Source organism: Babylonia areolata, chromosome 19 (assembly GCF_041734735.1).
Source record: "Babylonia areolata isolate BAREFJ2019XMU chromosome 19, ASM4173473v1, whole genome shotgun sequence".
Classification (NCBI taxonomy): domain Eukaryota; kingdom Metazoa; phylum Mollusca; class Gastropoda; order Neogastropoda; family Buccinidae; genus Babylonia; species Babylonia areolata.
In genome coordinates, this window is record NC_134894.1 from 24,636,215 (window position 1) to 24,653,714 (window position 17,500).

Sequence of the window (17,500 nt, forward strand, 5' to 3'; positions counted from 1 at the left end):
AAGTCTATAATTCCCTTGGGCAACATGTATATGATTCCTCAGGATAACCGGTTTAGGATTCTTAGAGACAAACTACGATTCCTTTGGACAACATCACTGTGATTATTCAAGACAAATTATTATTTTTTTCGGATAATAGTTCTATGATTCGTAAGGACAACAGGTCTCTGATTCCTTAGGACCAGTTATGATTCCTTATAACAAGCACTGCGACAAACTATGATCTGATATACTGCCCCACACTCTGAAAATCTGTTTCCAAACAGACTAAGACACAGCAACAAAAGGAACTGGCATTGCTATGTTCTTGTGGCAGCTAATAAATGAAAAAAAAACATTTCCCTCACACTTCTGGCGCTCGTTGACATGTTGCATGGGACCACGTGAAATCAGCTTGAGTGACGAACAGAGCCTCTAAAGAGTGTGCATTGTCGTACTTTGAGCCTGGATTACATGTCCTTGTCGGCAGAGGGATGCTTCATCCTAATTAAAAGATGGTTTCAAGAAAAAGTTTAATTTGAAATATCAATACCAAACTTGATACCAAACTTGAGGGAAAAAAAACCTCAAAACAATATCAACAACAGAAAACAACAAACAAACAAACAAAAAACGGCCACCGACTTTGATTCCTATGTGCAAGTGACAGACTTTTCTTGTTTGTTGTTGTTTTCAACTGAAGGCGAAGTTACCTCATAATAAATTATGCCGTGAAAAAATATGTTAAAAAGAACAACATACACACGCCCATGGTTCATTCACCTGCTGCACCACAAGGTGAACTGAACACCTCTCTCTCTCTGTGGAGACAAAAATTTAGTCTCTGCTTGCTCCTTCCAACGTCCTGTTCCAGTTACCTTCTTAGCTTTGTTTATTTCGGTTTGAAGGTTACTGTGAGGCAGGGGAAGGTGAGGGGATGGGGGTGGGAGCGTGGGGGTGGTGGTGAGGAGAGGTTGCAAGGTGGGTGTGTGTGTGGGGGAGGGGGCATGGGGGGCGGGGGACACCACACACTCACCCTCTTCCCCATTATCACAACAAGGAAGGGAAGTAAAGAGAGCCCAACGAGCACGATACTTACATGCAGTATGACTCAACATGAGCAAAGGAGGGGGTGTGGGGAGGAGGGGTGGTGGTGGAAGGGGTGGGGTGGGATGCGGAATAAGACAGGGATAAGACAGGGATCGTGGTTGTGAGGAAGAGGAGGAAGGAGAGGGTGGAAGAGTTGGAGGAAAGAAGAAAAGAAAGAAAAGGAAGGAGGAGGAGGAAAGTGGAGGAGGAGGAGGAAAGTGGAGGAGGAAGAGAAAAGTGGAGGAGGAGGAGGAAAGTGGAGGAGGAGGAGGAGGAAAGTAAAGAGGAGGGGAAGAAGGAGGAGGTGGTTGAGGAAGAGAAGGTGGTTGAGGAAGGAAAAAGAGGAAGGGAAGAGGTGGTGAGGTTGAGGAGGAGGAGGCGGAGAAGGAGGGGGTAAAGAAGGGAGAAAGACGAAAAGGAGAGAGAAGGGAGGAGGGTGGAGGAAGGGGTGGAGGACCTCTGTCAGAAAATGCGTTCATGCCTGACGAACCTGGGAACCCTATATCGCTTCCGCAAATTTGCGGGTTCCGTGTGGAAAGCAAAAGAGGGGCCCCGACAAGGCACGACTCTCACCTGAGTAAACACACTGAAGGGAGGCTTTCTGCTGGAGGGAAGGGGAAAGTCTAGAGCTCGTCTTCACCTTGGGGCATTTGAAAGATGGGTCTAGGGGAGTGGAGGTGGGGAAGGGGGAGGGGGGTGGGGGCAGAAGGAGAGGGGGCTGTGTGGGGGGGTTGAGGTAGGGGTGGGGATGAGAAGCTGAGAGCAGAGAGGAAGGACAGCATGAATACAAGGCAGGAGAAGCATCGGTGGAGCGTTGGATACACAGCTCCAAAATTTTACACTGATATTTATTCCACTTCTTGTAATGATACTAAAGTCTGGAAACCCCTCAAAATAGTCTAAAATACGATACTGGACGACTGGTGAAAGCAGAAGAGATAGAAAAAGCAGAAGTGAAAGTAGAAGAGATAGAAAAAGCAGAAGTGAAAGTAGAAGAGATAGAAAAAGCAGAAGTGAAAGTAGAAGAGATAGAAAAAGCAGAAGTGAAAGTAGAAGAGATAGAAAAAGCAGAAGTGAAAGTAGAAGAGGAGAAGAGGCAGAGGAGGAGGTGAGCGATGAGAAGAGGAAGAAGAAGAAGAGGAAGTAGTATTAGTATTGGTATTAGTAGTAGTAGTAGTAGTAGTAGTAGTAGAAGAAGAAGAATCCTACACGAGATAAGGAATATCAAATAATTAAGCTTCGACTGAACAAATTGGGACTATAAATATCAGAGTTATGGAGATATATATGAAAACAAGCACACTCGGAAAGCCAACAGGTTTCGAACCCCAGGATCTCAGATTCAGCATTAACCACTTCCCATCTGTCGCCGTGAATGTGGACAAATATTTGTTAATCCCTCTGTGTTCAATCCGGACTAGAATACACTGCAATTCTGTTCTGACGAGGAAATAGGGCCGCAGAATGACAAAGATCGACCTTTAAAGGACAAACTCTCGTTCGTTCATGTACATGCGTCTGTTTACTGTAGCACGAATGGGAGTTCATTATCGGGTACTTTACTACAAATCAGTGCATGCAACGCCTTAAAATCTGTTGATAAAAAATTTCCCGATTAAAATTTGGATAATGCACATGGTCAAAAGTTTTCTCTGACTCAGAATCAAATGAACGCAACTCATTTGCATATCTCGGAGGTGTTGATGAAGGTTGTAGCTTTATGACTGGTAGTAAAGAACATTCTACGACATACGGGATATACTTTACAGTTCATGTTCGCAAGCGCAAGGTCGAACCGTAACACGAAAGGAACACCCCAGCCTGCACTGGTAACGTTGTCATCATCATGGCTTTCTCTCGGACACCGAGAGTGAAGAAACCTTGTGCCACACCATCAGTGGACATCATCCGCGGTGTGACATGCATGTGGCGTGGGAGCCCAGAGACGCAAGCGCACAAGCCAACGCGTAATGCACGTTCCCAATGACCATGACCACGCAAAAAGGAAAAAAACAAAACAAAAAACAACCCCCCCCCCCCCACACCACCCAAAAAACCCAAACGAACCTTATACCAAATGAATAGAAACCATCCAAAGACATTACTGCACGTATCAAACAAACGCCGACTTTTCACAAATCAAAATCCACATCACAGTTCCCCCGACAGCAAAACATATTACAGTAATTAGTTATGTTATATTTCAGTAAATATGGGGTGCTAGTTGCATTATTCTAATCGAAGCTTTATATACACCTTTTATTCATACACACGCGCACGTGCGAACACTCACTCACACACACACACACACACACACACACACACACACACACACACACACACACACACACACACACTCACACATACACACACACTACACGTCTAATATCATTCAAAGTGAAAAGCGGTCTATCTTAAAGAAAAAAACACAAAGACAGAGGAGAAAGGCATTAAATGGTTTTCAGTACGCAATTATACCGTGACCTCGTTTGAAAAAAGCAATAGTGGTGAGCCGCGCTAACTCGGTCATGATCGATACGAAATCAGTTCTAAACCTGGATCTTTTTTCTTCTTTTTTTTTCTGTTTCTGCTTTTAAAACAAAATAGGAGTCCATTCCCTCACATGTTTACTACAGCTCTTCTTTACAAAGCACAGGGGGTTTCACATCTAAAAAAAACACAACATTACTGGTGGTTTATCCGCCTACGCGCGCAAACAAACAAACCAAGTCATAGATGGACGCGCGCGCTTGGATGAAATGTACGCCGTGATATTTTGTGGTTTAATTTGGGGAGGTACATTACGTTCAGGTCCAAGTGAGAGATAACAGCGGACACGCACCGTCGACGCGGTGCACACTTACTAAAAGCATGTGTACACTCAAGTACACACACACACACACACACACACACACACACACAAAGAAGAAGTTCAAGAAACAGGCAGAGAGGTTCACAGACATTTTTCAAATGAACCTGGAAATCCACATGAGGGACTGAAACAAGCTTTTTGTTCCACTAGGTATACTGTGACTGAACATAAAGAGGAAATCCGTATAAATACGAGTAGGTATATTCACACACACACACACACACACACGCCTTCCTCCCCCCCCCCCCCACCGGCCCCACACCCCGTCCCACACATAAACTGAAACACACACACATACACGCGCGCGCGCGCGCGCGCGCACACACACACACACACACACACACACACACACACACACACACACACACACACACACACACACACACTGAAACACAACAAACAAACAGACAAAGAAAATGAAAACAGCAGAAGCAGACCAGAGTACCTCCGATGTGCACTTTGTCATAGATCTGTCCCATGATGTCAAGTCATCCACCAGCCTCCGCCTCCCGGCATGGGCACCATCAGGTCGGCTGGATGTGTCCCCCCTTCCTCCACACAACACACACACCTCCACACCCCCGCTGCTACCGTACTTTGCCCCTAACTGCAGTCACTCCAAACACCACTGGCAAATCCACATATTCGAACTCCAGCCTCTCAACTCTGCAGCACTCAGGGTTGCGCCGTGAACTCTATATCTTATCACAGCGCACGAGCTGAGAACAAGCTTTCTGCAATCGTCAACGAAGTGAGCACAAAATAAGGAAAGAAAAAATAATAAATAAAAAAGAAAAAGGATTTACACCTTCGTCTTATCAGCTCGTTTTGCACGCAAAAACTAACTCATGAAACCTGGAAGCAGTTTCACGTGTTATCGAGAAGCCTGCGATATGCACATCCATGAATGAAGTGTGAATCCCGTCGGCTTTTGTATGTGGGTTTTTCCCCCCGCACACAATTACAACTCATCAGCAAAGGGATACATCCATGTCATCGGTTGAGTGATGTACATTTATTTGTCTTGGGGGTGTTTTTTTTTTTTTCTTATGGTGGTTTTTCACCATTTCACACACAGTAGACGGTCACACGTGACTGTCCGAATATCCGTTCCCAGCATGTGACTGTTTGTGATCACATAACCACCTTCTTCCTCCCGAACACACCGTCCAAATCCTTCAACCCTGTATCCTGTCTCTACTGCACTGTTGGTTTTTTTTTCCAACGCACCTCATCGCTTGGAAGTCTGACTCGGGATGTACATTCCCACGTTCAAGTTCTTTATTTCCCTCTCTCCTCCCTCTTCTACTCTAGAAAAAAAAAATGAATAAAGAATTATTTGATTGAAACATGCACCACGACAGAATCGGTGAGGCTTCTGATCCAGTGTTCAGGGTTCGAGGCCCTGTTTCAGTATGATGTGGTTTTCATTGACCACGAACAAACGCACAGCCAGATGGTGTCCTGGACTTTGAAACTTCACCACGAGAGATACTGACTGTTGACACATACCACCACAGAGCGTCACTTCCAGCTGTGAACATTCCATTAACATTTTACCATTCACCTGACATTCTTTGTTCTTCTAGTCTTTTTGGTTTTAATTTTAATTTTATTATTTATTATTCTTCAGTCTTTATTCATTTTTTTTTACACCATGCATAACGTATAACAGCCCGCTGTGAGTGAATCATACCTGATTTCCTGACGAACAGTTTCTGTTAGCGATCCTGGTCCCTGCACCCACACAGGCCAACACTGTAGGATGTGGTTCGTTTATGGAACGAACATGCGGGCAATTGCTTCATCAAACCTACATGCAACTCTGAAACATGATAAATAACGCCCCCGAAAACGGAGTATGGCTGCCTACATGGTGGGGTAAAAAATGGTCACACACGTAAAAGCCCACTCGTGTACATTCGAGTAAACGTGGGAGTTGCAGTTCACGAACGACGACGACGACGACGAAAAAGAAATAACACCTAAACACCTAAAGGAAACACTGTTTATTCCAAGACCACGGTAACCGTTTGTATTCAGACGAAAGATTCGAGTCACTAAAATACATACACCGAAGAAAATAAATGAATGAAAATATATAATCATAAAATTAATTAAAAAAAAACAAAAAAACAAAACAAAAAACAACGTATGAAGGTGTTCTACGTATGAAAGTGTTCAAAACATCAGCACTACCTGCATAGCACAGAAGACAGCAGTCACGGTCCTTGTAAACAACGATATCTATAACGTTCCTAGAAATAAAACAACGATGTTCCATTCAGAATAATGCACTTTGGAGATCAGATCAAAGCATCTTAAACTAAAAGCACCGATTGTAGGTAATCCATCGCACAGACAAAGATACGCGGCCTAAGCTAAAAACAACAACAAAAAACAAAACGAAAAAAAAGGCACGGTAATACTATAAAGCACCGATAAATGTCAGATGCGATACGATTCTCTCTCACAAAACTGCTTATCAATTGGATATATATACCACCCCCGAGGCAATCCACTGACACCTCACGCTGCCTAAACAAAACAAACAAAACAAAAAGAAACAGAAAAAGGGCAAGATAATACTGTAAAGCACACGATGTGTGCCAGACACGATACGATTCTCCCTCACAACTGTGGGTATAATATACCAACCCCGAGGTAATCCAGGCCTCACGCACAGAGAAAGATACGCGGCATAGAAAATAAAAGAAGAAAAAAGACAGGACAATACTACAAAGCACTCGATGGGTGCCCGATACGCTTCGATTCTTTCTTACAACTGTTTATCATCTGGGTTTATAATATCAGCCCCTGGGTAATTCAGACCTCACGCAGAGAGAGAGAGAGAAAGATACGCGGCCTTAACTAAAACAAAAATAGGGCAAAATAATACTTTAAAACACTCGCTGTGTGTCCGATACGGTACGATTCTCTCTCACAACTGTTTATCATCTGGGTATGTTATACCACACCCGAGGTAATCCAGACCTCACGGATGCAGGCCCCACACAAAGAAAGAAAGAAACAACAACAAACAACAACAACAACAAAAAACCCACCACACAAAAAACACAACAAAACAAAGTGCACGAGCAGCAAGGCAACGAGTGACCAGCCTCCCCGTGTGACGTCAGCAAGCACGAGCAAGTCCCTATTCTGCCTCACACCCCACTACACAGTGACGGCACCACCAGAACAGGCTCCAGGTAAAGGTCTGGCACTACACACGGCGCGCTGTGTTTACACCTGTCCGTTCTCGCTCATTCGATGCCCACCTCTTGTTTGTTCACCCTCAGTCATTCCAGCAGCGGTGTGTTGATAAGCCTTCCATCACCTCTGTCATGGTCACTACCACTACCACTACCACAGCCATCCAGGAACCGTCCCGCCAGTCACTACAACTCGTCAGAGGACGAAGAACGTCACCACTGCTTGTCAAAGAATGAAGGACGTCACCACTACTTGTCAAAGAATGAAGGACGTCACCACTACTTGTCAAAGAATGAAGGACGTCACCACAACTCGTCAAAAAATGAAGTACGTCACCACAACTCGTCAAAAAATGAAGGACGTCACCACAACTTGTCAAAAAATGAAGGACGTCACCACAACTTGTCAAAGAATGAAGGGCGTCACCATTACTTGTCAAAGGACGAGAGGGACGTCACCCTACTTGTCAAAGAATAAAGGACGTCACCATTATTTGTCAAAGAATGAAGGACGTCACCGCTACTTGTCAAAGAATGAAGGGCGTCACCACTACTTGTCAAAGAATGAAGGACGTCACCACTACTTGTCAAAGAATGAAGGACGTCACCACTACTTGTCAAAAAATGAAGGACGACACCACAACTTGTCAAAAAATGAAGGGCGTCACCACAACTTGTCAAAAAATGAAGGGCGTCACCACAACTTGTCAAAGAATAAAGGACGTCACTATTATTTGTCAAAGAATGAAGGACGTCACCACTTGTCAAAGAATAAAGGACGTCACCACTACTTGTCAAAGGACGAGTGACGTCATCACAACTTGTCAAAGGACGAGTGACGTCAACACAACTTGTCAAAGGACGAAAGGGACATAACCACTATATATAAAAAATAAAGGACGTCACCACAACTTGTCAAAGAATGAAGGACGTCACCACTACTTGTCAAAGAATGAAGGACGTCACCGCAACTTGTCAAAGAATGAAGGACGTCACCACAACTTGTCAAAGGACGAGTGACGTCACCACAACTTGTCAAAGGACGAGTGACGTCAACACAACTTGTCAAAGGACGAAAGGGACATAACCACTACATGTAAAAAATAAAGGACGTCACCACAACTTGTCAAAGGACGAGGGACGTCACCACTACTTGTCAAAGGACGAGGGACGTCACCACTACCTTTCAAAGGACGTCACCACCACTTGTCAAAAGGACCAAGGACGTCATCACAACATGTGAAAGGTCAAAGGACGTCACCACAACTTGTCAAAGGGCGAAGCGTGTGGCCACTACTTGACTAAAGAGGAAACGGGGAAAAAAACTACTTGTCAAAAGACATCACCACAACTTGTGAAAGGACGAACAACGTCACCACAACAAAGACCTCACCGCCACTTGTCAATAGGATAGAGAGAGAGAGAGAGTGCAGGCTTCAGTTTTAACGTCCTTGTCACCCCACTGACAGCCATGTACCACTAATCTGCTTTAAACACGAACACAGGTGCTCAGCGGAGCGTGGACATCAAAGACAGATTAAAGACCACCGTAGCGCAAACCGTGAACAACATCAATCAGAAAGTCAATGGCGTCCTTGCGGCAGACCGGATACATGAGCAGACGGAAGATACCCATACAAGGGACACCTGAGCAGGCTGTAAGATCAAACAGGATGATATATAAGAACAGGTATTATGTATAGGAAAAGAAATGTTGACCGATTACGTGAAAAGACAAACTATTAGAACCGACGGGCTGTTTGAATCAAATAAAAACAAGATTGTGTGTGCACATTAAATCAGACGGATAACAGTCTGTCAGATTTTATAAACGCAAGAATGAATACAATACAATACAACACAATACAATACAATAAAACACGGCATTTGGACAGGAAACCAGTTTCGCAACACACGTCTATGTTTCAAGGCTGGTGCCTGCTTGCTGTGCGGCAACCATCTTTCATTGTCAGTGTCTTTCACTGCCATCGCCTTTGTCTGCCAACATCTTTCACTGTGGGGACAGGTTGCTGCCAACATCTTTCACTGTGGGGACAGGTTGCTGCCAACAGCTTCTACTGTCAACACTGTTTTCCCGGCAACCACCTTCATCTGTGGATATCTTTCATGAGGGGAACTTTCTTAGAAATGCGACCATCCTTCGAAGTAAGCATACCACGTTTTAGCATCTGTTAACACCTGTGAACTAAACACCTCTCGACATGTGGACATCTTTCATCGATGGAATTTTTCTTGTAAATGCGACCAGTTTTCGAAGTAAACACAGTGTACTTGTTAGAATGTGTTTACACCTGAAAGCTAAACACCTTTATATATGTGGACATCTTTAACTCAGGGTATCTTTACTTAATACGCGGGAATCTATCACAGTTAAAACATTCCACCTGTTAGCACCTGTCACCGATAACACATTTCGCCAACTCTCATCTGGTGCCTTTCAGTGTAAACATATTTCACAGTTAACACATGTCACTTTCAGCACCTGTTTACATATGTAACTGATAACACCTTTGGCTGAAAACACCTGTTTAGCTTTTACTGTCAACAACAACACCGTTCAAGCACCTGCAGCAACTTTCGCATGGCGTCTTTCAGCGTAAATAGTATTCACTGTAAGAATGTTCCACTGATACAAAAAAAGAACAAGAAAAAAACACCTGTTGTCGCCGCTAGCAACTTTCAGCGTCAATACCTTTCATCTTCCACTGACGGCAATCCCTTCCACACCAGAGTCAGTCACTTCTTGAGCACCTTCCCAAACAAAACTTCACTGTTCTTCAATGTACACATCTCTCACAGTCAGAAAAACTCCACGGAGAAAAAAACCAACAACAAATCTCTTGACACTGCTTGCAACCCTTCGGTGTCAGCATCTTTCACCTTTCACCGACCGACCGACCACACAAACTATTATCACTGCCTTTCAGAGTAAAACATCTTCACAATCAGCACAGTTCCCCTGTAAGATGGAAATAAACAAACTCGTTCTCGTCAACTGCTGGCAGCTTTCAGCTTCAACACACCCTTTCGCCTGTCACTGACCTCGCCGGTTGCAGCACAGCCACTGTTGAAGGCCAAAGAGGCTGCCGAAGGTCTTTCACTACAAAACAGTCGTGCCTTTCAGTCTTAATGAACATCTTTTCATCCACAGAGAAAGGCGAGGCAAAGGTGGACGACACAGATAGACAGACAGCCAGCCAGCGTCCACCCCAGATACAGGTGACTGACTTGACTGACTACAGTCTGTGTCCACCAGCCTCCACTCACATCGACTCCTGTGGACGAGGAGAGGCACAGAGAGAGAGGGAGAAGGAGAGAGAGAGAGAAGGAGAGAGAGAGAGACAGACACAGACACAGACAGACAGACAGACAGAAACAGAGACAGAGAGACAGAGAAGGGAGACAGACAGATAGATATACAGAAACAGAGATATACTGAGAAAGGGAGAGAGAGGAGGAAGAGAGAGTGAGAAAGATGGAGAGAGACAGGTAGACAGACAGAGATGCAGAAATAGAGATATAGTGAGAGAGGGAGAGAGAGAGAAACAGAGAGAGAGAGAGAGAGAGAGAGAGGGAGAGGAGACAGATACAGAAATAGAGATATAGTGAGAGAGGGTGAGAGAGGAGGAAGAGAGAGAGAGAGAGAGAGAGAGAGAGAGAGAGAGACAGACAGACAGACAGACAGACAGACAGACAGACAGAGAAGATTCCCACTGTCAGCTGTGAGGTACCACCACCACAAACACCTATTTGCCTTGTGCTGACGGCGAGGTGAAGCCTTCCCTCCTACCCCTCACCCCCCCACCTCCCATCCCTCCCTCCTTCCTCCACCACCCCCACCATCCCTCATCCCCGCCTTTCTGGCCAGACATATACAGCACAGGCACTGGCACCACCATCAGCAGCAGCAACAACAGCAGACAGCGGCGTCCGCGAAGAAAAGCACGCGCGCGCGCAAACACACACACACACACACACACAAAAGAAGAGACAGTCAGGAGAAGACAGTGGGGAGGGGGTTGGGGGGGGGGGGGGGGGGACGGTATCGGTGGTGGAGGTGGTGGCGGTGAAAATTAATATGACACTGGTGCAAATATCCTCTTCTGCCGAACAGACAGCAGCTACACAGAGAGAGACAGACAGACAGAGAGAGAGAGAGAGAGAGAGAGAGAGAGAGAGAGAGAGAGAGAGAGAGAGAAGACAGAAAGAGATAGAGACAGAGAGACAGATAGAGAGAGATAGAGAGAGGCAGAGACGGAGAGAGAACCAGATACAGGGTCAAAGACAGATAGAGAGAGAGAGAGAGAGAGAGAGCGGGACAGGAAGAGAATGAGAGATAGGGACAGAGACAGTGACAGATTGAGACAGAGTGGGGAAAAGAGAGAAACAGACAGAGGCAGAGACAGAGGCAGAGACAGACACACATACACACACAGACAGAGGCTGAGAGAGACAGAGAAACAGTCAAAGAGCGCTCTGGCCGCGCGACAGGCACTGCGACAGATTTCACTGGCGACAACAGACTCTCTCTCTCCCCCCACCCCACACCCACCTCCACACTCACTCCCCAACCTCGCTACGACCCCCCCCCCTCCCCAACTCCTCCCCACACCTTCCTCACCGTCACACCAACCACCATCACCACGGCGACACAGGATGGACGAGGCGCCACCCCACACCCACCCCCACCCCCTACCCTACCACACCAACCTCCCCCACCACCACCACCACCACCAGCATCACATCCACACGCCCACAACCGCTTCTCTCACTCACTCACACACCTTCTCTGTCCACATCACCCTGTTGCATTGGGAAAAGATAAACAATCGATAGTTGAACCAGTTTCCTCCTATCCTCCTTGGAATCTGTCTCTTCTTCTTGATTGCGAGCGTTTGGTCAGTGGTGGTGGAGGAGGAGGAGAAGGAGAAGGAAGAGGAGGAGGGGGAGAAGAAAGAGGAGGAGGAGGAGGAGAAGGAAGAGGAGGAGGGGGAGAAGGAGGAGGGAGATTCCATGGAGCTTTAGGAGGGATGGAGATAGTACATATCTACCCCAACCCAACCCACCCCATCCCACCCACCTACCATTTCACTCTCTGAGCCAGCGCTGTGAGGGAGGGTGGGTACAGCGAGTTGAGAGAGACACGTGGAGCATTCACATCTGGCTCAGCAGCATAGCAAGGGTGGGATGTGATGAGACGCTCACATAATTATGTCTTTTCAGAAGCTGGGGGGGGTGGGAGGAAGGCGGAGAAGGGGAGGGCGAGGGAGGAGAGGGTCGCGAAGGAGACATGTGTAGTTGTAGTGGCAGAGAAACGAAACAGAAGAGAGTGGTGGTGATGGTGGCAGGTAGAAGTTGGTGAGTGAGAAGTATCTCAATTACAAAAAACAACAAAAAAAAAAAAAAAAATATCGCTTTACAAGGACAGTGGTTTATTGACGCCAACCCCCCTCCCTCCCTTCTCCTCCTCCCTTCCCTCCTCCCCCCCACCCCCCGGTCAGCTTTCATCTTCTTCCCCTACCACACCGCTACTAAAAGCACGCGCGTCAACCGTGCGCTGATAAAACGTTCAATATTTAATACGTTTCATTAACGAAGCCATCAGGATTTGCCGGCGTGGTAGGCCGTAGTATTTGTGAGTAGTCCGGTGAGGTGCCTAAGAGAGACCTCACCCTCGTATTAACTCCATGGAGTTTTTTTTCGGGGGTAGGTCTGAAATGACTCCAGTATGAAGGATGGCTCACACCCTTGTCCTGAAATGACCCCTTTCTTAGATACATAAAACCCACACACACACACCCTTTCTTAGATACATATATCCCCCCACACCCCCCTTTCTTAGATATATAAAAAAAACACACACACACACCCTTTCTTATATATATAAAAACAACACACACACACCCTTTCTTAGATACATAAAACCCACACACACACACCCTTTCTTAGATACATAAAACCCACACACACACACCCTTTCTTAGATACATAAAACCCACACACACACCCTTTCTTAGATATATAAACCCCCCCACACACCCCCTTTCTTAGATACATAACCCCCCCCCACACACACACACACCCTTTCTTAGATACATAAACCCCCCCACACACACCCCCCTTTTCTTAGATACATAAAACCCACCCACCCCCCTTTCTTAGATACATAACCCCCCCCCCCCCCACACACACACACCCTTTCTTAGATATATAAAAACCACACACACAAAAACAAAACAAAACAACAAACAAATAACAACGTGAAATCAGTCAGAAACTTTAACTTGGTTTATTGTTGGGGAAAATAGGGCGGAGTATAATCATTTGGGCCAGCCCCAAACACACTCCAGTCTTTGTCCAGAAAACTACTTCATAGCGGGCTCATGTGGGTAGGTATCTTTTCGACTCCAGCAATAATTCTGGGGACACTATCAGATGAATACACGCGAGTGGAGTAGATCCAAGACAAGCAAAAGAAAAAAAAAAAAGAAAAAAAAAAGAAAGAAAAGAAAGAAAAAAAAGTCGCACCCTCCCACAAAAAACAACAACAAAAACAAACAAAAAAAAAACCATCAAAAATACTAACTCCCATGGAGTCTTTTAGGGGCATGTGATGGAGCCATCCTAATTCTACCCTAGATTGCCCACCCTTTGCAAAATACATTTTTTGTTGTTGTTTTTGTGTTTCTGTTTGTTTGTTTTTGCTTTTTTTGTTTTGCAAGAAATGCTTGTTATTGCCAAGCCACTGGATGGAATTGGATGTGGTTTACAAAAGAGTTATCGGGGATCAGTCCATAAAGACTCCACGAATATTTCCGGCATCTCGCCTTACGCGATTTTCAAAATGCACATTTTGCAAAATCAAGATTTTCCCCTGGAAGACGGTGTCAGAGTTAAACTGGGCCAGGTGAGTCACAACCGTGCTGGGAGGGGTCCTTTCCAGGTGCTACACCGGTACTAAATGGAAACAGTCCATGGAGAATTACAGGCCAGCACTGCGCTCTCTTCACAACGGTGATGCGCACTCCTTCGTTTGTAATGTAAATAACAACAACAACTACAACAACAACAATAACACACCATTTCCGTTCCAATGACACATCATTTCCGTTGAAACCAGTGGTTATGCTTTTGCCTTAAAAAAAGGTTTTGAAATATATGCAGGCATTCTAAAAGAAATGCTCATTATGTTTCATTGTATGAAGTTCAGACTGCTTTCTTTCGCCACAGTCCAGCGCCACTCACCCCTCTCTTTCTATCTTCAGCTCACCGATCAACGTTGATTTTTCAACATGATATTGCGGGGACAAACTCTCTCGTCGTCAAAAGGTTCTTCTTCATGCGTTAACTACATGCTGTACACGGGTTTTCTTCATGCGTTAACTACATGGTTTTCTTCATGCGTTAACTACATGCTGTACACAGGTTTTCTTCATGCGGTAACTACATGCTGTACACAGGTTTTCTTCATGCGGTAACTACATGCTATACACATGTTTTCTTCATGCGTTAACTACATGCTATACACAGGTTTTCTTCATGCGTTAACTACATGCTGTACACAGGATTTCTTCATGCGGTAACTACATGCTATACACAGGTTTTCTTCATGCGGTAGCTACATGCTATACACAGGTTTTCTTCATGCGGTAACTACATGCTATACACAGGTTTTCTTCATGCGTTAACTACATGCTGTACACAGGTTTTCTTCATGCGGTAACTACACATGCTGTACACAGGTTTTCTTCATGCGTTAACTACATGCTATGGACAGGTTCTTCTTCATGCGTTAACTACATGCTGTACACAGGTTTTCTTCATGCGGTAACTACTTGCTATACACAGGTTTTCTTCATGCGGTAACTACATGCTGTACATAGGTTTTCGTCTTGTCGTCTTTTCCTAAGGACAAACACTCAGGCAACAACTCAGTGTCTTTGTGGTATGGGCAGAGAATAATTCTCAGTCTTTTCGAGATTCGAACCCTGGACCCTCGCTTCCTGGTCGGGCGTTATATCCCCTAGGCCAGCACAGCCACTTGGTCACCCCTTCCCATATTCTGGGGCACTGATTGAAATTTCAACAAGATCATGAGCGTAAAATGTTTTGGAAATAAACACTAAACAATTTAATACTCGTAATAATTCGGATTTCTAATGCACTCTTCTTCCTTATCACAGGGGCTCAGGCTGCGCAAACAATCAACCTATTCAAGGAAAAAAAAATGTTACAATGGTTTCATTTCCCGGTTCAGTTACGCACCCTCCTTAAATCAGACAAAATGTACAATTTCAAGCCATTGATGCAAAGAGCTTTCCACATCAGCTGACATGTGCGTACATATTTCTCTACACTATGGAGCTCGCTGTTCTTTCTGAACGATGTCAAGAAGATGAATCACGAGGAGACATACATAAAGTGCTTTACTGATGAAGCGATGCTGAACAGGACTGTTACTGCCATGGCAGCAGTAACCATTACATCAATTCTTTCACCGCTGTTGCAGCAGTGAGCAACAGCTTCGTGGGAGACAGATGGAGGAGGGAGGCCTCTTTGGCTGTGAACTAACAGTCTTCAATCACGCTTCAGTTCACTGTTGGCGCACAGGTTAGTGAACACAGGTTGCATGTGTTTTCTTTTGGAACATCGAATGTCCGGTGGATCGTGACCCTCTACAGTCATGGGTCAATGTCCGGGACATGACACAGGCTGACCGCATCAGGTCACGCATCCAAGTCAAACTACTGGATCGCCAGTTCCGCTTCAACGGCGTTGGGTGGACGATGCCGCGAGTGCCTTGAAGTGGAGCCGATGAAGAAAACCTATCTTACGCAATGCGGCGTCATGTGGTCCGTTGAAGAGCGTATCACGTGCATGCACGCAAGCGGGAGCGTTCGCATATGCACACAGAGAGAAACAAACAAAAGCACATAGACAGACAGACAGACACACACACACACACACACACACACACACGCACACACATCCAAACAAGCCCGCACCCGCGCATACTACATGCTCAGAGAGAGAGAGAGAGAGAGAGAGAGAGAGAGGATTCAGACAGAGAAACAGTAACGCTACAACTGTCGGGAGTGACCATAGGCCCCCTAAATTCAATGCAGTTTCCACGCGACACCAGTCTCACCCATTTCAAACCCCACGCCCCCTAATTCAGTTCCCAGAGGAAAGTTTCCAAACTGAATTTCAAACCACTTTCTTTTTCCTTGTGGGCACTTTCACGATAAACTTGTAAAACTAGTACAGAGAGGATGTATTAGACAATAAAAAACGAAGGAAAAAAAGCTTCCCGGATTAAAGTCACAGTGGATATAAAGTTCAGAAGACAAAGTTCACACTAACAGTTTGCCATGAAATCTACTTAACTGACAATTGGGAAGTTCACGGTGAGGTATTCCTGATATATTTGCTACAGCCGATTCTGGTGTTGTTTCGATTCCTCACCATCAAATTTGAGATTCTCGTTGTGCACGGTTGATTACGTGGAATCTGAGCTCCTCTGATTAAAGGTATCCATCTTCAGCCTGTGGTTTTCGACATTTCCAAAGCATTTCATCGTGTATGACACAGCGGTCCTTTACTTGAAGTGAAAGCTACTGTAATGAGCGGTAAATGTTAGGATTGCTTGGACGATTGTCTTCCAATTACCAGTTAGCTGTAGAGTGAAAATCGACCAGGAAAAAGGTTCCACATGGCGCGCCACAAGGGTCTGTACTTGATCTATTGCTGTTAATAGTTTACATCAAAGACATTGTTCATCATAATAATTTTGATATCTATGTATTTGCAGAGAACGCTAATATGACTACCAAGTTATTCGTAGTTAAATATCTTATATCCACAGGGTTGATTCTGAAACATCACGGCCCCTCATAAGATAAAATTATCTTTTGTAGAGTCAACACATTCTACGTTGCTGTCTTGTAACACCTTTTAGATTTTTGATGGCTGATTCTGGTATCTTTCTCAGATCCTGTTGTGATGATTCTGATACTTTCCGGATCCTACATAGATCAGTTAAGCACCTCTCAGTTTCCAAGAATGGTTCTTAGAGCTTCTAGATCCTCCAGAGCGACTTGTATATCATAACCGAAAGCATGTTAGCGACAATTAAAAAGAAAGTCCAGTTGGTGTAATAAAGATGTATTGTTTTGTCGTGCTGTGGTGTGGTGTGGTGTATTGTACTGTGATAGTATTGTATTGTATTGTACTGTATTATATCGTATCGCATTGTATTGTATTACATTGTACAGCATTGCATTGTATTGTGTGGTATTGCATTGCATTGTATTGTCCTGAATCT

The 17,500-nt window shown here is 45.0% G+C and overlaps 1 protein-coding gene across 5 annotated transcripts in view; it reads right to left on the reverse strand.

Annotated features, from left to right (window-relative positions):
- LOC143293561 (Kv channel-interacting protein 4-like) overlaps window positions 1-17,500 on the reverse strand; it is a 680,320-nt gene that overhangs the window by 94,587 nt on the left and 568,233 nt on the right. The window contains exon 1 of one of the 5 annotated variants that reach the window (XM_076604532.1): window positions 4,386-4,510. The exons of the other annotated variants lie outside the window; for them this stretch is intronic. Coding sequence (XP_076460647.1) covers window positions 4,386-4,419 — 34 coding nt within the window. The 5' untranslated portion in view covers window positions 4,420-4,510. Of the gene's footprint in view, window positions 1-4,385; window positions 4,511-17,500 lie in introns of those variants that run through there. 5 annotated transcript variants of the gene reach the window in all.